A 25,844-nucleotide genomic window follows, 5' to 3' on the forward strand; every position below is an offset into this window, starting at 1 on the left:
AGATTGTTTATTTTACTGTTTATAAAATATTTGTCAAAGGATTATCCATTAAAGACTTCTTCCACTTAAATGAAGAAAGCGGAGTTTATTTGGATGTCAGTGGTTTCAGGAGACTGCTGTCTTCTGGCCTCAACCTAAAGAAAACGAAGGAGACCTGCAAATACCAAGTATCTAAAATTCCAGTGTATTTTATTGGACAAGGAAATTTTATGTTAAAAAAACATGTACTTTGAATGATTTCCAAAATATATTGTTGGGTTCAAAGCTGTGAAATGTAATTGCTTTTGCATCCTGACAGAGCTACAGGATCTGAAGTGGCTTAAGAATAGTGAAGACCAATTTAGTGAAGAATAGTGAAGGCCAGATTTTCAGAGGCAGCTTAGTCCCACTAAAATTAATGCATGTTAGGCACCTAAATGCCTTTGAAATCTGACTCTGAGCCCATAGTTTTTGTTGCTGTTAATACTTGGGACATTTCTTTATGCCAGCCCTTTGGTTCAACTCAAGGAACAGGAGAGGGATTTCCTGTGTCGGTCAGCAACGTGCTGTTTAGCATTGGAGCTAACCCCAAGCACAGGCCTGGGCAGTGCTGCTCTGGGACTCGCTCTACATTAATATTACTCCAGTAGAAGTCAAAGTTTAATTGCTGGTGCGACATTTGACTCCATTCTACAAATAAGTTCTGAAGTAAGAAGGATGTCAAAGTATAATTTCCCCTTTTCTCCCTGCCATTTTTTCTTTTTCTCCTGGTTTTCAGTGTTCCTCCCAAGACTTGTTTTGAGAGGGTAATACATAACCCAGCAACATGGACATCACTGTTCTCATTGTGTAGTCATAGTTTTATGGGCAATAATACTACGCTGTCTTTAAAGGAAGGAGCAGCCTTAGAGAGTGAGGCTGGGAAATAGCTAAAAAGTATAATTTTTTCCCCATCAAATTATAAACCTGTACTGTGCTTGCTGAAAGCATATAATGAGTAGAAAGTGAGCACTAATCTATTTGGCTCTGTCTGAACCTTCATATTTCTATTTATCTCAGTGGGAGTTTTTAATATTCTACTGATGTTATTTTATGTTTTGCTGACTTTCAGGTTGAGATATTGTCACTTAGAATCATGTTGACTGCCTGAATGCAAAATCAGACTTTGTGAGAATTAATAAAATCATGTTGTTATGGATGTTGGAGATGGCACTAGATGATATAAACAGTGTCTGAAAATGATGTAATGAACTGGTTTTGCCATTATTTCTAGGTTCTTTTTCATACACTTGAAAGGATTTTGCAAAGGTATATGCATATTAAGGATCAGATTCTGCTTACGTTACTGGGAGAGTATCTCTAATTTATCTAAACAACAGTGCTAAATGCAGGAATGAAACTTCTTTCCAGTTGCTGCTTCATTAATTGCAAATTACTTTTGCCTGGTCCCCAGTTTGCCCAGTTTTGATTTTTCCTGGATGCCTGCCTCCTCCCTACCACAGTTCCAAACTGTGGTTATTGAACATGCAGTGGCTTTGCAGCTGATTCAGTGAGGACTGCAAAAAAGTTGTGAAGATGAGCAAAACTTGATGTAGAGTTTTGACACATGAGGACACATACTACTGATTGTGGTGTTGAAGTGGAGAACGTGCAGTGGTGAGGAATGCAACATATGAACTAAGTAAACTGCAGCTCTTATTGGCGGTTCCATGGCTGGAAAATGCTTTTTAAAGTAACAGTAAAAAATGTTTTGTTTAAAACAAAATTGGAAACGCAAAAAGATAAAAAATATTTCAGCCTTGTAAATTAAAATGTATTAAAATCTGCTATGTAAATACAGCATTTAGTTATTTTGTAGTGAAACTTAACTGAGTGATCTTGGAGAAATAATGAAAACCTTTTATTAATACCTTCATCTTGTCCATCAAGTTCCTTATTCACTTTGTACCTGTGCTGCCAGATGGTGAGTTGAAATTCAGGTTCAGATTTAAATGCTTGGCATAAATGAGGCATATTATAGGGGAACTTGTGAATGAGATTCAGTTCTACTTGAAGGTGTGAAGACAAACAGTGGAAAGACTTTCAGACAGGAAGAGTCCTGGGGAAACAAGAGCCTACAACTACCTCCTTTTCCCTTTGATTCAGTGAATTTTGAACTGAAGCAATTTCAGGGGAACTGCAGAGTTTCAGTCTTATGGCTGTTTTTGAGATCACTCAAAATTTCTCCAGATAACTTACAAGGCTTTTAAAAATATTTAGGAATGGAACCACTGAAGTTGTCCATTCTGAAGAGTGACCTCAAACCATCAACTTCACCTTTGAGCTGGTAGAGAGGTTGCTGACACATTTAAGAGTGCTACAGGAAAGTGCTACAGTGAATGATTCATCCTGGCCTTATCCTTGAAAGTACTTAAAATACTGACATGCTTTTATGAACTGAGATCTGTATATTACCTTGGTCCATCATTGAGCTGCGTTCATTATTGCTTTTTTACCTACTCAAAGCCTCTTTGCATGAGCTCATGTAAAGGAAAAGAGGTCAAACCCTCCAGCAGTTCATGTACTGCTTTTCTCAATAGTTTCCATGTGACTAAGGATTCCTAAGTAATAGAATTATGAATGCCCAAGGAATCTTTCTTCATTTGTAACAGTTTATATTTGGAGCACTTCAATTCCATTAAAAGTCTGTAAAATCTCCAGCAAATTATGAGTTTGCACTCTGGTTTTCTCACCACCAGAGAGAATCCTTCTCCAAGTTCTCCCGTACTTCAGTGGCTGCCACAGGTACAAATTTTACAAGTGTGTGTCATTTGTCTGTCTTCTCTCTGCTATGTCCTTGTGGTAGAGGCAGTAGCATGGCTAAAGCAAAGTTGATGTCTAGCAAGAAAAATAATTAAAGACTGGATTCTTCATTCTTCAGAAGTCAGTACTATGGCATTAAATAAGTCCACCAAATTTCAGCTTAGGCTCGTGGGAATGCAAAATATTTATATGCAGCACAGATAAATTAAGGCTGGTTGGTGGTCGCAGACTTCAAGTGGGAGGCATCTGGACCGCTTCCATAGACAAGTACGCATTTCATTGGAGGCTAAAAAAACCCACTGGGAGTTCTTATATGTGCTTTAAAAATTCTGTATAGGTCTTTCTGGAAGGTGAAGTTGGTAAAAGCATGGTGCTAATAACATCAACGTTGTGGGTTCAGTCACCATGTGAGGGTTGGATTTAATGATCCTTGTGAGCTCCTTCCAACTCAGAATATTCTGTGATTCTGTGAAGTGCAAAAATATCATATCTAATATAAATATATTGTCAGATGGACAAATGTCTAAGAGATGGGGAAGATTATTATTCAAAATTCTTAGTGCTAGGTCATCACTTATACACATGCCGGGTTGTACTTGAAATCACAAGGCAGAACAAATTGAGAATATGTGCCTACTCAAAGAAAAGTGGCTTCTTTTGCATGAAAAAAGGCTAGGTCTGCACCTTAGGTAAGAAATTAGTCAGGAGTTCATGTGTTGTATTTTTATGATTACATTTTCAGATGTGATAGATTCCTCTTGTATGCATGCCAATCAGTGGACATTGCAAATTCTTCTTTCAGGAATCAGGGCATTGATAATTCATGACTGTCTCTTAGTTGGAGTAAATTATTTCTTTCAGTAGAGAGCTGTTAAAACCTTTTCTAATATGATTTTTGTCTGCAGCTTGCCAGTGACATCTTTACTATGCAGGCATGCATGGTGGCCCAGTGGGAGTTTCAGTTCACTTCCGATTATTTCCCAGGCTTTGGCCAGGGAATTTCTCAGGCTCAGACAGTTCTGAGCAGTCGTTTCAGAACACTCCTCTTCTTCATTGCGCATCAGTGCCAGATTTTCAAAGATACATATATAGCAAAGTGTGTGATAGTTCTGTCTCTACAGCCCAAATACATGTATTTGAAAAGGCAGTTCTCTGGTTTTGAAACTTCATTGATGCTACAGTGATGCTATAGAGACAAATTAGTTCTTTCAACAACAGAGGGGGAGAGAGATGAATGTTTTAATCAGAAGAACAAAGAAAAAAAAACATTTATTCATCAGTAACAGGGTTAATGGGGAGAATTTACTTTTTTAATTAAAAAAGTGAAAAATTAAGTCTTACTGTTAGCTTGTTTCTGTTTCAAATGATCTGTTTGCATCATTATATATCAATATTATTTTTCTGTGCACAAGGAACTTACTTACTGTATTTATATAACATTGCCTGATGAATGGGGTGGATGCTTACAGTGCAGTGATATTGAAGTAGTTTGAGTTATAAATATTTTTAATGATCCTGTTGTTGATGGATGGATTATTCCTCTCGGCAAAGGCAAAGGCTTACCCAAGTAGCTCAAGAGAACAATTTGAGTGTCAGTTTCACAAGTGAAAAAAATCCAAAAAGGAAAAGGAAGCAATTCATTCACAACGGGACATGGTGCAGAGGAGGATAACCTGCCTTCAAAGATTTTTGTTTCGAGTATTATAATGTTTAATAAATAGTTTACTTCAAAGGGCTTTGCTGGAGAAAAAAAAATAAAATAAGCAGCTTTCCTGCTATTCTTGTTCACTGGTCCAGTGTTGCTATAAGTAGCTCATATCCTGTCCTCTGTGGTCTCAGGTGGTTAGCTTTTGTTTAGGAAACTGAAGCTTCAACCAAAAGAACTGTGCCTACCAGTTAAATTATTAGGTAGTTGACAATATGTCTTGAAAATCAATGGAACTCATTGTGGGACTTGGCGGGGTGACTTTGACAGGGGAGGAGGGGTCTTGGTATTATTTTGGGTGATGAGCAAAGGCAACAGATCAGATCATGTAAAAATAGAAGTTGCTAAGAAAGGCATCCAAAGTAGGTTCTTCACTTTCATCTGCCCCCACCACACACTTTTTTTTCCAAGCATTGTTAAACTTGTATAGAGTGCAAGATATATTGGGAGGTCATTTCATCTGTTCTCAGTGTCATGATTAGCTATAACAACACCCATTCTTATCTGAAGTTTATTCAACATGTTTTGTATCCATTTCAGTATTTCTGTATTGTTTTTTTTCTGCTAAATTCTGTACTTTGTGCTTTTGTTCCATCAAGTAAAGAAATGACTCAAGGTTTAAAGGAAAAGGCTTGGGTGTTTCCCAAATAATAATAATACTAATAATAATCTTCGGCTTTCTAGTTCTGGGCATATGAACTAAGCTACTGTTTTCTTCCATTGTTTTTAATTCCAAGTTGTTTTAAATCATTTGAGGGAGTAGTAATATGTTACAATCATCATTCTAAAGCCTTATGGGGATGAGGAACTTGCCTGGGGATGTTTCAGAGAAACATTCTCTGGCCCAGATTTCAATGTCTTCCCTATGAAATATCCTGTATTTCCAGCCGTGATAACTCCAAGCCAATGAAACAAGAAATACTCTCCTCATGTGATTATTTTGTTACTAAGGATTGATGGGGTAAGAAGAAGTCTGAGTGCAAGGACAAACAAATTCTCCAGAAACAAGATGCCATAATCACCTGTAAGGAGAGCTTCAGACAGGCAAAACACAGCATTTCTCCAATACCAAGTACGTGAAGTGTAACTGAGCTGTCTCAAAGTCTGTTTTTCTATTCAGTAATGTATGATCTACAGTAACATCCTCACTTACTCTGACTGGAGGAAAGTTGCTTTTACCAAATAATCCACACACAGAAATTAGAAGTGATTCTGAGGCTATTCTAGAATTTCACCCCTGATTCTTTTGTGCCTTTATTATTGATGGTGTATTTTGTCTGTCATCATCTGATGACTGTGAAATAATAAGTCCTCAGAACCTGTTTAGGAAGTGTAATTGCTTCAAATCAGCTCTTGTTCAACTTACAGCTAATGAATAGCTATTGCAGACTAATCAGTGATATAATGGTAATTAGCAAAGCGGGTAGAATAACTGGAAATTAAAATGATTAAACTTGCCTGTTTGGTATTCCTTGTTGAGCAGTGAGTAAATGATGAATCAGAAATCATACAGCATTCACTTGTGTCTTTAGGCCACTTGGACAAATCCTCTGCACTTCAGACAGTAGTTTGAAGGGAGAGAACATGCACTGTGGTGGTGACCAGGGCTGCCAAAAGGTGCAAGGATTGTGCCTTGTGTCACGAGGGGCCCTTTCAGCCCTGTTCTCCTTTACCACTTGTGCACATGCTCACATTCTACCAATTTCCCGTCCCAGTCCTGCAGGCTCTTCCTTACTCAAAAGCTATGCTGAAGTTCTCGGTGTGTGCCTTGTGGATGAACCCTTATGTGCTGCCTCCATAGTCCTGGGTCCTTTCCACATCTCCAGGTCCAGTAATGGCTTCATCTAGATAAACTGCCTGTAGTTGTCTTAAGCAAACTCAACTGCCATGGAGGGAAGACATGAAACTTTTTCCCAACCATCCACCAGCAAAATTATGACACAGTGACTTGCCTAATTTTAATTTTTTTTTACAGAAGGGCCCTTTGTGAATGTTTTTCTCTCTATCCTACTATGAAAAAAATATAGACCTGTGCTTTCTTTTCAAGTAGAGTGTAGTTCTGTTTTTCTGTTCTGTGTTCTTTCGCTACTGTTTTCTGACTGAGGGACAGCCTTTTTCAAAACTGAAAAAAATAACAGTCTGATTTTGACCTCTCCTAATGCAAATGACCAAATATTAGGCACTGCAATTGGAGATTGCTTGGTCAATAGAGAAAATCAGGTACTTGCAGGAATGATTCACTTCCATGTGCTTCTCTGTTTGGTCTGTAAAGGTGTGGAAATGTCCTTGTTCGGAACTTAATTTCTAACTTTCTTATGTGTAATGTAACCCAGACACCTATAAGAATCCAACAACCCTAACACAGGACCTACAGGTGCCCTGTGGTTTTCTAGAGCAATGTGCAGAACCCAGATGGGACCTTAAAGTATCCCAAATGGCAGTGGCACTTGAACTTCACCCCTAAAGCTGAGATGGTACAGAGAGTTTTTGTTCAAGTCTGGAATTTACTGGGAGCATTACCGGCAGAATTTATTTTTACTGTGTGATGTACTATCTAATACCTTAACTGAATAACAAAACTTCCTTTAGTATGCCTTTCAAATGTATGAGAACAAGAGAAAGCCTTGTTTTGTTCCATATTTCATGTTGCTGATCATATAAACTCCCTTCCACTCAACCCCTCCTGCTCAATACATTCTTTCCTGTGCAAGAGGAAAATTCACAGCTGTAAGATAAAAAGTTTTATAACCTCAAAACAGAAATAAATTCTTACATGTATACCTACTTATGGAAATGTATAAATATAATTTGTTCATACACACAGAGGATTTCTATGCTTATGTTATGAGTAATGTTGCCTATACAGATTGAATTTAGGTAAAAAGGAAACAGTTTAATGTAAATATGAATGAACCAGATGATGTTTGCACTTTGTGTGGTCAGGTAGTATGGTTCTGCATGTGATGAAGAAGCTTAATTAGTTCCTTCCCTCCCCCATCTGTAACTTTGTTGACGTGAATGTTAAATGAATTAGTGAGATTATGAAGCCAATTAATAACTGGTATTTCAAATATAAAAGTCAAATGTTGGGAAGATGAGGCTGGGAGGAAAAGAAACAAAAAGAAACACCAGCAAAGATAAAATATTATTTGGTGGTGGTTGTTGACTCCTACACTAAATTGCCTTACTTCCCCACTGTCAAACCTTCGGTTTTGTGGACTCCAGCAGTTGCTGCAGCTCTCTGTATTTTGCATATGCTGTATTGAGTCATTATGGGCACCTGAAGGTGAATTGTGGAAATTTCTCTTCTGCTTATGGCTTAATATTACATAGGAAATAATATATAATAATCTAATATAGGTTGCTAATTGCAGTTCAATTTTATATATATCTGTGAAGCTAGTTATAGCATTTGTTCTATTTTTGTGAGAGTTTTGGGAGATTATGATTGTCACAAGGATGTTTTTATGAAACGCAGGTAGAAGGGAGGAAATACAGATGACACATACTGGCCTGCTCTATTTTTTGCAAGCAAATAGCAAAACAATGATAGATGTAATATATGAGCAGATTTTATTGTTTTTTTTAAGGAAAAGAGCTACTCTAGATTTTCATGAATTCACAGGTTTTTTTTCAAGGAAGGCAACTTAAGTCTTAGAACATATGTATAAAAGAAGCTGTGAAGTTGTAGTTTATTTCTGAAAGATGTGAGCTGTAAGTATTGTTTATATTTAAAATCACTATTCTCTTTTTCTCTCTCTCCATAAATATATATGTGTTCCAGTGTTACTCTAAAGCATTCTGGTTTTGTTTTCCTAGCTCTTATGCAAAGAATATCTGAATATTAAATCAGTAGTAAAACGTGCTCAAGTGTACTATGGAAGTAAGCTTTTCTTCAGTGTACTTCCTAGAATTTTCTATGCATGAAAGCAGGATTGCTCAATATGTATAAAGGTTGAGGAAGTGGCTAGAAAGAAGTGATACCTTGGAAGCTGGGAAAATGACTGCTGCATCGTGCCTTCAGAGTGGTGCAAGCTAGGCTGAGTTACTCTAGGAAAAATGGAGACCACTTTAAAAAGATTAAAAGATGAAGGACTGTGGGGGTTCAAAAATACGATCTGTAAGGGAGAAAGAGCAACCAGAAGACCAGCTCCCCCTGAAAGGGAGTGGTCACAGACGCTCTTATCTCTAATGTCTTCTAAAATCTTCTTTTGCCACGTGTTACTTTAAGTAGCTGTAAATGGAATGATTTTGCCAAAATCTCTGGTTTTAGTTGATTTTTAAGTTAACAGGGTTGTTTTGTCTATCTCATTGGCATTAGCTTTGTTTCCAATGTATGTAATATAAAGTAAAATGAATCTTACCTTATATTAACTGATATTGAATTCATACTTTCTTTTTTAAATGAAAAATGCTGTCTTTGGATGTCTTCCCTAGAATGAAACATTTCTTTCTTACTCTGTTTTTAAAAAATCAAATTGAAATTTATGCAACATGACCTTCAAAGTACAGAGTTATCTTTCACATGATACTCATACGATGCTCAAGAGTTCAAACATACATATTTTCAGGAAATGCTAAGAATCTTTAGCATTTCTTTCTTGAGGTTTCCTTTTCTTCTGTTGGCTACCTCACGTGGCATAACCTTGTCAAGGGTCAGTGATGTTTCATGTGTGCAGTGGTTCCTGTTAATTTTTCTGATTGTTACTGTACAGATGCTGCCTATTAAATTAATATTCTCTTTATATGAAACCTAAAAGAAGTAGTAAAAAGGTGAAAGTCAGCTTTCACTTCAGTTACAATTCAGTCACACCAGAAAACTCACATTTCTGGGTATTGATTGTGTTCATTTACCACAGCAAAGTGCGTTCATTGATAACTACCTGCTGCTATTGAATCAATTGTATGTGAAACACGGGGCATTATTGTCAGGTAGGGTAAATAATATTGATTCTATTTTAAAATGAATACAGCATAGGATAAATTAATTTGATTCCATGAAGTCATTGAATTATGTTCTATCAACTATATAAACAGTGAAGGTCATGTAATATGATATCACGAGGCAAGTTACAGCTGCAAGTTTTAGCAAGGTTTCCCCTCCATAACAGCAGCAAAGACATTTTATTTTGTTTTATATTAAAGGGGGAAGAAAAATCCAATGCCTGTAATCGATCTTAAGGTAGGATCCCAACTGGTACCAAATGCTCTGACACTCCTTAAGTGGAACTACAGTCTTAACTGACTGCAGCAAACCAGGCCCTTGGTCATGCTGTAGGTCGGCAGACTTTGAAGCTTCAATTATTATTGTGACTGTGGACTCTGCAGTCAAAAGTCCCTATCTTCCAAAATTAGCAAATAATCAGAAACTGGAGAAGGGAGTTGTGTTCATTGATCATCTTGGAAGCCACTGGCTCCATGAAAAATAGCAAGGAAGGACAAATGCAATAAGCTCAACTACCACAAATGTGAGTCAACCATGAAGATGGCTTTGGATTGCTCTTGCATCTATTCCCTTACAATGGCAATGAACTGTCTTACAGAAAGTGTGTTAAATGGCAGCAGCTAAAGCACTGAGACTGTGAAACACAGAACCTTTTTTTGGATTACAGGTGACCATGAAACTGAAATTTTGTCACTGATCATGGACCTCAAACATTGTCTTCATAATCTTCATGGTGATCTTGAAGTCTTCATATAGGAGCAAATAAGTTACCAGTTATCACATACCATATGAAAAGAGCAGGAGACACTGAGAATTCTGCCAGTGCTCTGTGACCCTTGTCTCATTTCAGATATTTAGTAACAAATAGCTTGCAACCAAGCTGTAGCTGGTTGAACAGGTATCTAGAATTCCATGTTTGAAAACAATAGTTAAGTCAAAAGAGCTAGAGGAATAAAAGGAGTTGTCTGTATATGAAAAAGGGGAGGAGGATGTGAGCCATGAGTGAAATTTTTCTGTAGAAAGTAATCCATAGAGAAATGAAGGTAGATGGATGATTCTCATTAATCAGTGTTGCAGAAATCAATAAAAATATCTGTGTGATACACTTATTTGAAAACAGTATCTTAGTGTCTTGTATACAGATGTCTTTAAGCATCAGGCTTAAAGGTTCAGAGCAGTTCAAATGTCTATACTGGCACCTACAGCAAGATTCAAGTACAATTTATGTGTCTGAGTCCAAGAAAATGATCCAGGTTTAGGATCCAGTAACCTTCAGAGTGTCCTCAGGAGACCTAAAATAGATTTCACAGCTGTCTGACTAAAGGTACCTGTGTCTTCTCAACAACCCTGCTCTGCAGAACTGGATATCAAATCAATTATCCTCCTGGTGCTGCTAAAACTAAGTGCTTGAGTACAACTCAAGTCTCCTGAGAGCATAGTCTTTGGAAAACATCTAGCATGGATGGGCAGAATTGAGTTCAACCCAAAGCTTAGCAGCTGTGGCCACACTGATGAAAATTCATAGCAGTAAAAGGTAGAGGTGGTCACTTTTTGCAGATCCCCTTGCTGCTACGACCACTTGCCTACAAGACTGGGGTGGGAGTTCTGTGCTAAGTTGTATATGACAGAATTAAAATTTGCTCCATCCCTGCAGTAATGTTGTTGTTGCCAAGTCTTAGAGAGATAGAGGGAGAAACCCTGTACTTGAGACAGTCTATGTGGAAAGCAAATTTTGATCCCTATTTTCAGAATCATTTCCCCATGTCAGACCAGGTAGTTGGGCAGAATTCCTCCTCTTCCCAGCTGAGTTCCTTAGCCTTTAAACAGCATAACTAGTTTTGTTCTTCCCTTGTCCTGTTTTTCCACTCATGTATGCATAACTGCCTGTCTTACACAGCAGCAGTGGTCTTCTTTGAGCACCTTGTAGTCAAATTTCTTAATATTTTAATTATTGAGTCCATTTTGAAGTATGGAGTGCTGAGCTGCATCTTGACTGCCCTTTCACCGCTCTGCTTGGTGTGTTGCAGTTTTCATCTACTGATGAAAGCACCCCTTTATTAGCCAGACCAGTATTGCATTGTCAGCCAAATTTCAGCCATGTTGGATGTAGTTAAAATTTAAAGAAAAGAAAAAATTTTGCAATGTGTCTCACTTTAAAAATTTATTAGTGAATAATGTTAGAGAAGTGATCTGTTAAACTTTGATCTTATCTCACTGTGAAATGTCCTCAGTTCTATTTCTTTGCAGATTTGACAGACAAACTGGGAAGCTTTAAAACATCCGGATAACCTGCATGTATCTTCCTAACATTATACTGAGTAGTGAGAGTATTGTGATGGATAAAATCAGTGCTAATTATTTCTAGTCTTAAAACTCTTTCCTTGTCTTCATCCTCACATTACTCAACACAGCAATACTGAGGAATTTGCCTTTCTCAGCAGCATTCTTTGTTGTTCTGAGTTCCTTTTCCTGTTCCCAGATTAGTTTATATAATTATTGATACGCAGACTCACTCCTGTTGCTATTTATGCCAAGTGTGATGAACTGGTATGTTGAAAATATGTATCTAACTATGGATGTGTTACCCTACTATATTATTGCTGCTAAAATTCTTTCCAGTTGACTGGTTTTTACCTTGTGGCTAGTTGATCGTTCTAGTCTTCTCCCAGAGTAGAGAAATTCACTTATTAACAACAGATTTAAGGAGTTCAAATGCCTTGTGAATAGTGCTTTTGTTTTGTTTTGGTGGGATTTTTTTTTTTTTTTTTTGAAGCAAAGAAGGGCAGTTAAAAAAATGCAACGAAGTTTTCTAGTGATTGAAATAAAAGCACTGCAAGCTGCATTTTACCTGTTAAACCATCAGGGATATTAGCCTGGTGACCCTGGAATTCAGCTTTTGGATCTAAAACAGTGGTAGCTCCAAGTGTCATACTCCAGATCTATGTAGGTTGTCTGAGCAATCATTTTGTTGGATTACACTCAGAAAAATCCTAGCATGAGGAATAAACATAGTTCAGATACATAATAAGATAGAATAGAACATGTAAAATCTGGGCACCCTGGTCTGGTGGGAGGAATCTCTGGCCATGGCAGGGGGCTGGAACTAGATGATCTTTAAGGTCTCTTTTAAACCAAACCGTTCTGTGATTCTATGAAAATCTCTAGAATAAGTCCTATAATGGCAATTGCAAATACATTTCCTATGGCGCTAAAAAAACAAATCGTTCAGTGAAGTGGAGAACTGAGAAAATATTTATTCAAAGTCCATTATCTTTGAGTTTGATTTGCGTTAAAAAAAATACCTTCCTAGCTTTCGTTGCACTGTTTTCATTAGGATAGTCAGACAGTTTCACATGATCCTTTCAATTGTTGTGTAAAGAATTGAGTCAGTAACAGTGACTAAATATGGAGATCAGTACACTCTGTGAATGCTTCACGAAGACTCAGTTTAATTAAAAATTAAGCACTGAATCACTTTAACCAAGAGCTACGAAAAATATTGCTGTGAGGACAGAGGTTAAATCAGTTATGAATGACCAAAGCTCACACACGAATAACTTCGGTGGGAGTAGCTATGAGTTGTTAATTGTGGTGCTCTAGTCTTATGGTCGTTTGGGTGATTGCCTTTTACTGCCTTATCAAGCACATTTCACAGAATCCTTAGGGTTGGATGGGACCGCTGGAGATCGTTTGATCCAGCCCCCCTGTCAAGTCAGGGTCACCTGGAGCAGGTGTCCGGATGGGTTTTGAATGTCTCCAGAGAGGGAGACCCCACAGCCTCCCTGGGCAGCCTGTGCCTGTGCTCTACCGCCCTCAGGGGAAAGAAATTCTTCATGCTGAGGTATTGCATACAGTAATATTTATCACATCATCCCCAGCCCCAAGTCCACTGGATGATGTTGCTGCTCAGTGATAAATGAGTCCCAGCAATCACTTCTTACAGGAGTGTTAAGGGTTTGGGCTAAGACAGCTCAGTCATAAGTTGTTTTCATACGTTGTTTAGTCAAAGAATCATACAATAGTTTGGGTTGGAAGGAACCTTAAACATCATCTCATTCCAACCCTCCTGCTGTGGGCAGGGACACTTTCCACTAGACCATGTTGCTCGATGTTCTGTCAAGGCCTTGAACACTGCCAGGGATGAAGCATCTGCAGCCTTTCTGAGCAGTCTGTTCCAGTGTACCACCAACTTCACAGTAAAGAATTTCTTCCTAATATCTTATTTAAATTTACCCTCTTTCAGTTGAAAGCCACCCTTTCTCATGTCAGTAGAGGGCCTTGTAAAAAGTCCCTCTCCAACTCTTTCATAGACCCCTTTATGTAGTGACAGGGGGTACGCATTTGGAATTGTTCAGTACACATTTGGACTTGAAGGAAGGAAGTATCTGTATTATGTGGTACTGAGTAGGTACAGCAGCAAAGCTCCAAATGTGTATTTTGAACCAGGAAGGAAGATAGAATTGAAACACCTTCAGTGCTAAATGACAGAATATCAGGCATTTGTATTTCGAGATTGGATTTAGGTGCTTCAATTTTGTTTAAGTGTCCTACTTTAGGTATGCAAGTCTTTTTGAACTCAGCCTTTAGATTGTAGCAAATGTTGTCATGGAAGGTTTGAATTACAAAAGCACTAGACTGTGATGTAAAAGAGGATTTTAAGTCCTACATGAATAGTTCTGCTAGTAATCATGGATGCCATAGCATGTATTTCTAAATAACAAAGGTTAGAGAATGTGCATCTATTGCTATTGTATGGATTCTTCTTAATGCCACAAAATGTTCATTGAAAATTTAATGGTAGGAAACAGGTATTACATCAGTGCTGTGCTATGGCTGAGGCTTTCCTGGTGATTTAGCATGCAGAATAACGAAAAAACCATAACTAAACTCTGTTTTATTACATATAATAATATATACAGATTTTGTGTGGATTTTCATAGTCTTACTGTCAGTCTTTTATTTTATTGCATTTTTTTAACTGTGGAATGAAAAGGTAGAGCACAGTTAAGTGTTTTTTATCAGCCCCCTCCTGAAGAAGACAGTAAGAATGAGGAGTTCATTTTTCAAATAATTTTTTTCCAGGCAGATATGTCCTTATTTATGTGCAGTGTGGTAATTCACTTAGTTCTTACTGAATTGAGAGTTCTAACTTAAGTATCTTGGGTGATACTGTGAACTGAGTGAAATTAGTGTGACTACTGGCAAAAACAAATCCAGAACAAGAGCACATCCAGGATTTAAAGCCTCTCTATTTCTAACCTGGCCAGTAATGCTACTAAACCCCCTAAATCAGTAGTCAGGCTGTGTAACTGCCATGGTGTGAGAACCGAGTGTCTGTCAGGAAGACGTATGGAGGAGATTATCACACCATTTCTGTAAAATTGCGCCATCTTGGATGACTTGAGTTCTCACACATCTTTCTCATCTTTTCCCCTCATGATCATCTAGATTCCTGCTTGGAATTTTGAGTTTGCAACAGCCTTATATACATATCTGGACTTACCCAGGTTCAAGGGGCTTCATATTTAAACTCTCCTAAATCCATATATCAATTCAGAGAGGATTAAAATATACTGAATCAAATGTCTGTAAAAAGGCCTTGGCTTCCTGCACACATTTTTCTCCAGTTGTAGATGTCATTGTGCTACCTGCTGTACAAAACAAAACAGAAAGATGCTGTGGTTTACCAAGTAGTATTTGGAAGTGTTCCAGGGCAAATTAACAGACCAAGCTCTAACCAGTGCTTGTCCAACCATTAGAAAACTTAGTAAGCTGTGAAAGAATGCAGTTTGCTCTGCAGTTTTCTCCCTATTAAATGTTCAGACTAAGACCATTTTTGCAATCAGTGGGAATTAAGGTCCATCTAAATGTTCTCTGTGGTTGTAGGTATCCTCACATTGTACAAAAGTCCTCTCTCTGCTCTGCTTTTTCCTCCATTTGAGTGCCATAAGTAGCACTGAGCTTGAAGGGAAGAGGAGTCAAACATACCCTGGCCACCCAGAGGGGGAAAAAAGCATGGGTGTCTACAAATGAAGCAGCATTTGCTTGACCTTTCTGTAAATGAATTTTACGCAATAGTTGTTTGTTTTATTTTTTTTCCTAGTGAGGATATGTTATGCCCCAAACCAGATAGGTACTTTTCAAAAAGTACTTCCATACTAAACTTACTGAATAGCTTCCAAATTTGTAGTTAACCAAAAGGAATCAGAATGAAAAGTAATAAATATCCTGCAGGTTTTGCTATGTAATTGGTGCTTCAGTTTTGCACATCTTTGGCTTTTCCCTTTTTTTAAATAATTACCTTGGTCTCTAGTCACACCAGACTCTACAGGTTGCTTTTGTGAGCCTTGTGCCATATATTATCAATAGACTTGCTTCTTATTGTTGTGAGAATCCCTTACTCTAACAAGTTTTACTGTGTCAAGATATACAACCAAGTTTGTAGTCACCTGTGGCCAGTGCAGCTCATGGCAGCCTTTATTAGTTGGGACATCTGCATAACTCCTCAGACAGTGAACTCCAGGACAGCTGAACCAAACTTCTCTCTGCAAGACCTAAGGATGTACTCATAGGTGATGATATTGCTTCTACCTCTGCAGCTGCTTTTCAAGGTTAAGAACAGGAGCAGGGCAAGTGGCTACTTATGAGGTATCATGTTTTTATTTTCAGAATACGGAGCCTTTCTAGCCATGCTGTCTGTGATACAGGTGTAATCTCAGGGCAAGCAAATATTATAGTTACCTGCAGGTAACTGTAGAAGTCATAGTTGCGTGGAGGTTCAGAATATAATATCAGTTATATGCAGGTTCAGAATATCAGCACTTAATACTGCCTACTGCCACTAGGTCTGCCCCTGACCTTTTCCTGCATGCATCCTGTAACAGTGGTCACTTAAGTGGTTTGCTTGCATTTTTGTTTGCTTGTTTTCGGGTTTTGTGTTTTGTCTGTTTGGGTTTTTTAGGGGGGTGTATTTTTTTAAAAAGACAAAATCAAAGCCCCACCCCATTTTGCAGCATCTGGGTGTTCTCTGCTACACAATGCGGAACCAATTGCATGGTTCTTGTCAGTGGTTACATTTTTATTGTTATATAAAATAAACAGGTCAAATGTTCTTGTCCATTTTAAATACTTGTAGAAATAAAATTCATTGTAAAATGAATACATGTTAAAACACCCAGTATTAGCTATTAGGGTTACTCATGTTTAACCACACTGTCTGTACATAGGTACAAGATATATTTTTCCTACTCTAGATCATATTCCATGTTTAGGGGATATGATCTTGTAAAGATAAGCATGTGATCTGCCTTAGCTGGCCTGGTTACATGTGAAAGGTTAGGCAAAAGTCTGCAGGATTGGAACACATTTCAGAAAACAAGTAGTTGCTTTTCTTATGCAGATATTTTCATGCTCTTTTTTCAACAGATTTTATCAGAGAAACAGAAATTATTATTAGTAGGAACTTCTGGTGTTCTGAGGCAAAAATCAAGTTGCTAATAATGTAACCAAACCATTTTCACGAAGTTGCAAGTGCTGTGGTAGAAACTCATTTCTAGCCAACCTGTAGACAAGTTGAGGCAGTGGTGCATGTTTTACTTATGGTCCACATGTGGTACTCAGGGCAGTTCTCCCCAGCTTTGTCATTAAATAACAGATTTAAAGTAAATGTTTGAAGTATAAGTTGATCGTATTTGAAGCATAAGGGTGATGAAAGTGATGCATTGTGTCACTGTAGCATATTGACATTATCAATTATGTGTTATTAAACAACTTAGCTAACCGAATGATTTACCTTGTGTTTAACTGCCTCTTTCAATTATAAGTAGCAAATGTTGTAGAACTGGGGCACAGTCATAGAAACCATATATATTCTCCTGTTAGCACCAGCACTGCTGACATGCACGTGATGGGAGTGTTGGCATTTTGCTGCAGGCTCTAATGGGCTAGTTTAAATGGCCTAAAAAAGGTGATTAATGATTAGGAACAGTACTGTTACACAGCTTCACAGCTCTTTTCCTCAATGCATTTCCATTTACATCAACTAGCAGCACACTTGGGAGGTGTTATTTCAAAGTAGTCAACACAGGGGCATTTTTCTGCTACCATTTATTTCTATTTCTTAGGTCTGTCCAGATATAGCTAGTGTTTCCCTAAAGTTGTAATCTTTAGTGATAGAGGAGGATGTCCTCAGATTAGTATGTCTGGTGACCAAATTCTAAAACTGTGGAACTCTATTGTCATTTCAAAATATCTTTACCATCACTCTGCTCACTCCTATTTGCTTTATTGTGTTGGAAATAATCTAAAGGTTCCTTTCAGAGTAACTGAAGCACTTCATCATCCAGTACATGATTCTCCTCTGCTATTCACTTGATTTTTGCAGCAAGTAGTAATTTGTACATTAGTCCTGCTTGTTTGTAACGGGTAACTGTCCACCCCTAAGCCCTCCCTTTATATACATGGGTACACATCTGCATATATATTTGTTATGTGTATTTCTTTGGGAGCTGAGGTCAATAGACACTGCTGCAACACTCCCACCCCAAGTACTAATTAACACTTTAACCTCAAGCCCCAAGTAATAATTAGGTGCCATGAGTAGGAAAAACAAGTAGTTCCAAAAGTAAATTAAAAACAAGGTTGGAAAATCTAACATCTCACTCTTTTTAATGAACCTTAGGAGACTGAGGTGTCTAGCAGACATAATGCATTCTCTTTGCTCTTTTAAGCTAAGGCAATATCAAACCCTGGAGTAGGGGGAATTGAACATTCAAGGGGAAGATACCCTGTACTTTTTGGAAGTTTATTTCAATGTACTGTGATCTTAGAGGTTGTGGCTGAAAGTCAGCACTTGCTATCAGGTATATTGTTGCAAGAGAAGGAAATACATTTTCTTAGAACAGGACGTTTGTGTAGTATTTTAGTTGCTAGCATATTTTAATGAGCAGAGTATGAAGCTAAGTTAGCTGTGTACAAGTTCAACCAAGTTTTCTGAAAAAAAAAAAAAAACTGAAAAAAAATTTCATGCAATAATTTGGAGGGCAAAGGGGGGATTTAGGTTAGAGTGAAGTGGTGTTGACTCCAGCAGGTATACTAGAGCCACTCTTTTGCAGAATAAAAATTATTCCAAACAGATTTGCAATGTCTATGGGGAAAAATAAGCACAGCTCATATGTGAGCACATCACCAAGTTGGCTTGTGGTGTTCAAGGTGGTATTGTAGCTCATATTCCTTTTTTAATGCTAATTTTAGGAAACCAAGGCTGAGGCAGGCATGCTGAAGGCTCCATGTGTGTTTGTTCTCTGGCTTTGCAGTACCTTTGACTCAGCTGGTGGACTTCAGCCAAGCTTATTAGAGAAGGAAGAATACCGAAAGCATTATGGTCCAACCTGTTTCTTGAATGAAACGTGTCCAGTTGGAGGAGGAAGCTGCACCTCTCTGTGGTAGGGAGTGTGGTCAGAGAGTTTTGGTTAAACTACAGTTTTTTAAGATGAGAGAATACAGACTGGGGAGTGCCGCTGAGAATACCCCCACGGCTGTAAGGGTGTTTTATATGACAAACAGCTACAAACCCCATCAGAGAAAAAGCAGGTCTTGTTAGTCTGGGTGCTGACATGGCTACTTGTTACCTCTGAGAGATTCTCCTCTTGTTTGTGCACTACATGGAGGGGGATTTATTACGAGTTTTCTTGTCTACATATGCATGGGCCAGAATATGAATATATTTTACTTTTATTTTTATTTTTTACAGGTGTGTAAAGCTGCTTCCCCTCTTCCTCCTTATTAGGAAATTTAGCTTACCTGTAGCCACTTGAATGTCTTGGTTGGTTTTTCCATTTTTAATCTTTTTTTAAATTTTATTTTTGCACAGACTTTTTCTGTTTGCAGAGCCAGCATTTCTAGTCCTCTGTTGGGTCAGAGGAACATCTGCTTTGCATAGTTTGCAAGTGTTACTTATTAGCTCAGGCCCCCCAATTCCGGGCAGTGTGGTGCCTGTTCCCAGGCCAGGCTCAGCCTGCCACTTGTCTTTTGGAAGCATGTGTTGAAGTTCATTACATACATTTATTCTTCCGTTTTCTGCTTGTCTTAGATTCGCTTCTAAGATTCTGTTCTGAAACGATGATATAAACTATATAATAAATATATATATATATATATATATTTTTTTTGTCCTTACGAATCCGTGCAGGAGTTTTCCCCCTGTAGTTCATAGCAGTACTGCTTATGGGAAGGTTTCAAAGGAATCTCATCTCCATATGGTTTTACCCGATAATCTTTTATCCACCATCTTCAGCTCTCATTCCGTTGCTTTCTTGCCTGTGGCTACGTTTCTATCTCTGCATCAATTAGCACAGTGATTTATACAACAAGCAAGCAGTTTAGAGGTAATGGTACACAATTAACATCTCATTCCACCATAAAGGGTATGCTAAATACCCCAGTCACTGCTTTCTCTGCCTGGAATTGAAATAAGTGTTTGTCCTAATTCATATGCTATCTGATGTGAAGTGGGCCTGCTTTGTACGGCACTACACCATTAATCTAATTATAGATAGCTGCAAATGAAGTGCTGTCTGAGCGCAGAGACTGAAGAAAATAGCGCTTTTGTCATTTAGCATGACTCTGTGAAGCAAGATCGCACTTTACACGGCAGCATGGCAAAATGGGAATCCGAATAATATTGCTGCCTGTTGCATCTCTTCTAATTACAACAGCATTGTAAACACAACTGGGCGCTGATATAAATAGAGCTGTAGATACGCTGTCATGTGGGTTGTAGGAGAAAATCCTTAGTGTGCTGTTGTATTAAATGATGCGTCCTGATTGACAGCTACCTTGAGACTGCGCTGATGGAGTTGTCAAAGCGCCGTGCGAAGGCGCTGCTGCTGCTCCGGCAGCTGCGGCCCCCGCGCCGCCCGGCCGGGGCACAGCGCCGGCTGTCCGGCTGTCTGTCTGTCCGGCTGTCTGTCTGTCCGACTCTCTGGCTGTCCCGTCTGTCCGCTCCCGCCTCTGCCCGCTCGGGCTCCGTCCGAAGCGGAGGGAAGCTATTCTTTGCATGGCTTTAATCCTTGGTAGGTTTCTCTAGAGTGGTAATTTTGTATCACGCAAGGAATGGAAAGTGGGAAATGTGGCTGAAAGTTCCTGCTGCTGGAGTGAGCACTGCGTGGTGGTGAGGCTCCTCTCGATTTTCTTTCCCTTTTGCTGCTAGTAGAGGCTCATGATCTTTGTGACTGTTTTGAGATTTTTTTCTTAATTGGTTTGGGGTTTTTTTTCATCAACTATCTCTGTAGTAGTTTGAGTGTTTGCTTCTCCATCAGGCTAAAAGTGCTGTTATTTTGTGCAGGTGTTAATGCCAATCCTCACCACCACCCTGTGGGAACCAAATTAGCTTTAGAACTCAGAGTTAGGGGGGAAAAGCTTCTGTGATTTGCAAAATATCCTTTATCTCCTTGTTCAATCCTTGACTCTGTAAGAAGGTGGTGTCTGACATTGTGGAGTAATACAATACGGAATAAATGCATCGTTTTCCTGCTTAGATGCTGTGGTGAAAATCAAAGCAAGGGTATGGTCATGATGTTGACGTCTATAATGGTTAATAAAAAAGGCAGCGTGCTCACTGTGTTTGGAACTGGAACATTGCTTGGTGTTGCTTCCACTGAATACACAATAATATACTCCGTGTGAATGGGTGACGTCAAACCGCAGGTGACAGCAGTGAAGTGACTTGAAGCAGGATGTGGATTGGGAATGCTCAAGGGAAATTTTGTGACCACAGTTAATACATTTCACTGGTTCCAAACCCAAGCCTGTGACACTAGTGAAAATAATGAAGACTCACAGCAGACAATTTCTCTACTGAAATCTGAGCTACGTCACACTTTCACCCTTCTGACCACAGGAATGACAGACATTTGAAAAATAGGTTGAACATTTAGGTAAAGCATACTGAAAATTCACATCTGGTCAGCAGTCCAAACACTAACGTAAGTAACATATGGGTAGTGATTACTCTATAAAATCTCCAATGGAGTTTGGAACATTTACAGCTTCTGGGGACTTGAGTTTCAAGTGTACAGGGAAGATCATATATAATAAACTCATGTAAGACGTAACAGAGTGCAATTTCAAGCATTTTAGTGAAGATTTGCAATATCCTGGTGTATATGGTAAGGGAACTGTATCTGTGCAAACTACAGAACTCATTTTTAAGCACAGATGGGGTGAGATATGCCCTGGCCATCTTATTTTGTAGCAATCAGTCTACTTGTCTACTGACTTGGGGGATCAGTAGGGAATATGCTGACAAAAAGCCATCCACAAAACCCAAGGTATAATTTTCACTGTATTTGCTTTCTCTCCCCCCACCCTGTATTGCTATTACAGCACCTTTTGTGCTCTTATTTTTGTCATGGAGATTTGGTTGTAAGTGGTAGTTTTGCATTACATAAACATCCAGTTCATTTAGTTGGAGAGGTAGGACAGGATGCTTTTACCCTTAGAAAACTATTAAGTAACATCTCTTTTCCCAGCTATAATTTTTGTCAACTGACTGTGGAGTCCAGTGATCTGGTGGAAAAGAAACACCTGCTTTGTGCCATCAAAAGCTGTATGGTTCCTTTTGGTACTGCTTTATTGACTTGACTTTGGCTGTTGGAATTGGGCTTTGAAACCCTGTGGAGTGGAGCAGTGGCTGGTGGCAGCTACTCATCAGCACAGATCTGATGGCTAGCAGATTTCCCTGCTCTCAGAGTCCACCTGCAATCTATTTATGACTTCAACAAATGTTTCTTCTGGTTTAGGCCAGTGGAAACCTCCTGGTCTCTATTTATAACCCAAACTCAACACCCTTCCCCAATTTACGCCCCTTTCTTTCTCCCATCTCCTCCTCCTTCTGAGCATAAAGGAAGAAAATCAGAACCTCATCCACACTTGGTTAGCAGCATATCAAAACTTCTGCTTCCTACCTTCAGCATTTTTCTGGCGAAATCAAAGGCATAGCAGCAGTGTTGGTCATGTAATGAAAATATGTGGTATTTTCTTAATGGCCTTTGTTGTGACAGCACTGGGGGGCAGGTCCGGTGGCTCTCACTGAGCAGCAGGTGGCACCGTGTAGGGTGAACAGCACCCTGCACCCTGCTCCACAACTCACCTCCAGGGATAAGTAGCAGCATCACAAAGGGATATTTATGCAGATATTTAGTGGGGTCCAGCCAGCAGCAGAAATATATCAAAAGTAATCCTAGAGAAGGAACCTTTCTTTGTGGCTATGTCTTTTTATATTCTGAAAGGTCATTTGTGAAACAACTGTGCCAAAAAAGGCCTTTCCCCAGAAGTTTACTGTTGTTATTTTTTACTTTTTGATTACAGTAACTTGCTTATCCCCCAAACAGACTAAAGAACAATAAACAAATACAAAAGGAAAAGGAACAGCTCATCAATAACAAAGACCTACGTTTTAAAGCTTTGAGAGTACTGACTCTTACATCTCACTCCAAGCAAAGCAGGAGTCCTGCAGAGAAAGGAATCTAAAAGATATGAAAATTATAAAGATAGTAAAAACAATGTTTGCTAGGGATATTTTAGCTTGGTGTGGAGAACTGAGCTTTAAAGTGCAGCATACTGAGGAATTTGTTTTTCCCTCGATGTTGAATGTTGTGAAGTGCATAGGGAATTCTGTATTTCAACCCCTGTGAAATACTGTAACCTAGATGAATGTAGAAGGTCTGGCTTTCTCTTCAAGTTTAAATTTTCATATTGGGCAGCTCAGGAGTGTTAATGTGGCTTAAAAAAACAAATGGCATCTAAACCTATTCCTTTGAAATCATATCAAAATAGTCTCTTGCAAGAGGCAACAATACAGTCCACAAATATAACTTATTTCTGCATTCTTCCTTCCTTTCTTTTTTTAAAAAATATATTTATTTTCAAACCCTGAGTACAAAGAAGACACCAACCATGGATACTGAAACTGTGCAATTTGTTGTAATTATATTCCCCCCCATAGATTTAATGAAGGACTTTTAAGTACAATTTATCTTTGATAAATAGTCCCTCTACACAGAATGTTTATTGGATTGACAGCAGAATACACTCTGCAAGCTTTTTTTCCATGCCACTTATGACTCAGATGAATTTTAATAGGAGTAAAAAGCTTTTATTTGCGCAGTAATTTCACTTAAGGATCATATCCTTCAGAAACCGGCAGACACTTGTACGTCTTGATTGCAAAACAGACACTCAAGAGTAAAGAAACATGCATAAGATGTTATTATTTGACTTGTCACGCTGCTGCAGTTGTATTTGTAGCTCGTGTCACCAGTTCTGCTGTAGGCATCGCCTGGCCTGTCCCTGCGCACGGAGCTGTGTCCGTGTCTGCGCGCACACGTGCGCCTCGCCCGGCCCCTGCCTGCCAAGGGAGCCGCGATGGGCATCGGGCACCGAGCAGCGGCGGGGAGAGCTGCCTGTGTTTTGGGGTGCAAACTGTGAGCGCCACGGTCTGAAGTGCCACGGTGATGCCTGCGGGAGGCTGGGAGTTCAAGCTGCTTTCTGCGTACAAAACGGGGCTGATTTCCCCTTGCCACGGTGATGCGCTAGGAACGGGTCCTCAAATGTTTGGGTGCCGCTTGGAGCTTCAGGGAGCATCGCTGTGGCGTTTCATTACCCTCGCCGGGGCGTGGTGGCAGGCTCGGTTCATGTAACTCTTTGCTTCTATTTCTGGTTAGAAGCGAGTGTTTCTGAGTGAATGGATGCACTGTTTATCTCACAAAACCTTGTGTGTCCACACACCGTTCATGGAGGGCGATAATCGTCTGGTACCTTGTTTTAATTCGACTTTGAAAGCTGCATTTTAAAGATGTCACTGCAGAGTTAATCACCTTTTGCATGTATTTCTAAACACTTTGTTCTGCTTCCTACAGCAGCAGAAGGTAGAGTCCCCCTTTACCTTCACCATAAGGATATCGGATTTTTCCTGTCCATGTAAAAATGAAAAGTAAAGGCATTTTATTGTTAATAAAACAATAGCTAATTGTTTTGGAGGAAAACATACTGTTCCGAGCAAGGTGTTGAACTTTACATCATGAAAATGCGCATTTGAATTGTAAATGCCGTCGGTCGGATGCTTCTGATTAAAACCTTTGTTTAAATTATTGATGAAGCACGGTGCTGGCCCCGCTCGGTGTGTCCTGGCGAGGCGGGAGTGTCACACAGAGACCTGCTGCCATCTGCTGGCTCCGTGCGCTCCCTCCCGGGCAACGTCCGTCGGTCTGTCCGTCCGTCCGTCCGGGGGCAGGGAGCTCGCCAAGTGATGGCAAGTTTCTAAAAACTAAAAGCCCTGGGGCCGAAATCACTTTAGGCAACATTTATATGCCTTCCGAAAGGTTTTGTTCAAAGGGATGCTCTCACCTGAGAGTCATCATTTTCCCCTCTGTTTTAATTGCTATAAACATACTAGAGAAAACAATGCTTTCTCCATTTCTCCAATATCTGCTGGATGGGTTTTATTGCAGATGAAGTACATTCAGTACAACAATGTTTGATTGTTCTGGTTTCGCATGAAAAATTTGAATTGATAGGTTTTGATTGGAAAATCCGAGCAAATTGCTGACTTCGAACGTTAAATATATGGTAAAAAGAAATGTTTAAAAGGTAAACGTAATGTTTGAGATCAGTCATGTCATTGAAAGTCTGGCAGACTTTCCTAAAAGGTCGATTTCCAATTCATCACAGCACTGGAAAAGAATCCCTCGATACTCCTTATCCACCAAAGATAATGTGCAGCAAGCATAAGGGCATTTCTGTTTTTAAATTTGCATCTCCCCTTCCTACCCCCAATTTTAAAATTAGTCCAACATCTCTTTACTGTACTTGATTCTTTGGTTTTATGCGCACTTTGCTGCAGACTGGGGTTGCGTATTTTTCTTTCTACATCCTGAAAATGAAACCCTGAATAAAGATTTCAAACAGTGTTTTTTAGACACTCCTGTGAAGAACAGCTAACAGATACATTTCATAAAAATATGCCATAAAATAATAAAGGTTATTGACTGGAATTCACCAAGATAAAGTTTTCTAAACCAGTCCTCTTCCTATTCTTTAGTACAAATTGCAAATACTGACGAAGGTTGCTGCGGAGCTGAGCAAGTACATGCCAGAGAAAGCAGCAGAGGACACCTCCAGCATTTTGAGATCTCCCATGCCTGGAACAGTGGTGGCAGTTTCTGTCAAGCCTGGGGACATGGTAAGCAATGTGATCTGCATTTCTTTCTGCATATAAAATCTGCGTTTTAATTATATATCCCACAGAAATTTCGCCTTGGTACAACTGAAACTACAGGTCGTGTTTTTATTTATTTTTTTTTTGTTGTTGTTGTCTTGGTTTTGTTTCTTTTATTTTTTTAATCACTTGTAGAA

The 25,844-nt window shown here is 39.0% G+C and overlaps 1 protein-coding gene across 1 annotated transcript in view; it reads left to right on the forward strand.

Annotated features, from left to right (window-relative positions):
• The window catches only part of PCCA (propionyl-CoA carboxylase subunit alpha), a 271,152-nt gene that overhangs the window by 229,619 nt on the left and 15,689 nt on the right, over window positions 1-25,844 (forward strand). The window contains exon 22 of the mRNA XM_062514894.1: window positions 25,531-25,671. Coding sequence (XP_062370878.1) covers window positions 25,531-25,671 — 141 coding nt within the window. The remainder of the gene's footprint in view (window positions 1-25,530; window positions 25,672-25,844) is intronic.

The sequence above is a fragment of the Cinclus cinclus genome, chromosome 2 (genome assembly GCF_963662255.1).
Source record: "Cinclus cinclus chromosome 2, bCinCin1.1, whole genome shotgun sequence".
NCBI classification, from domain to species: Eukaryota; Metazoa; Chordata; class Aves; order Passeriformes; family Cinclidae; genus Cinclus; species Cinclus cinclus.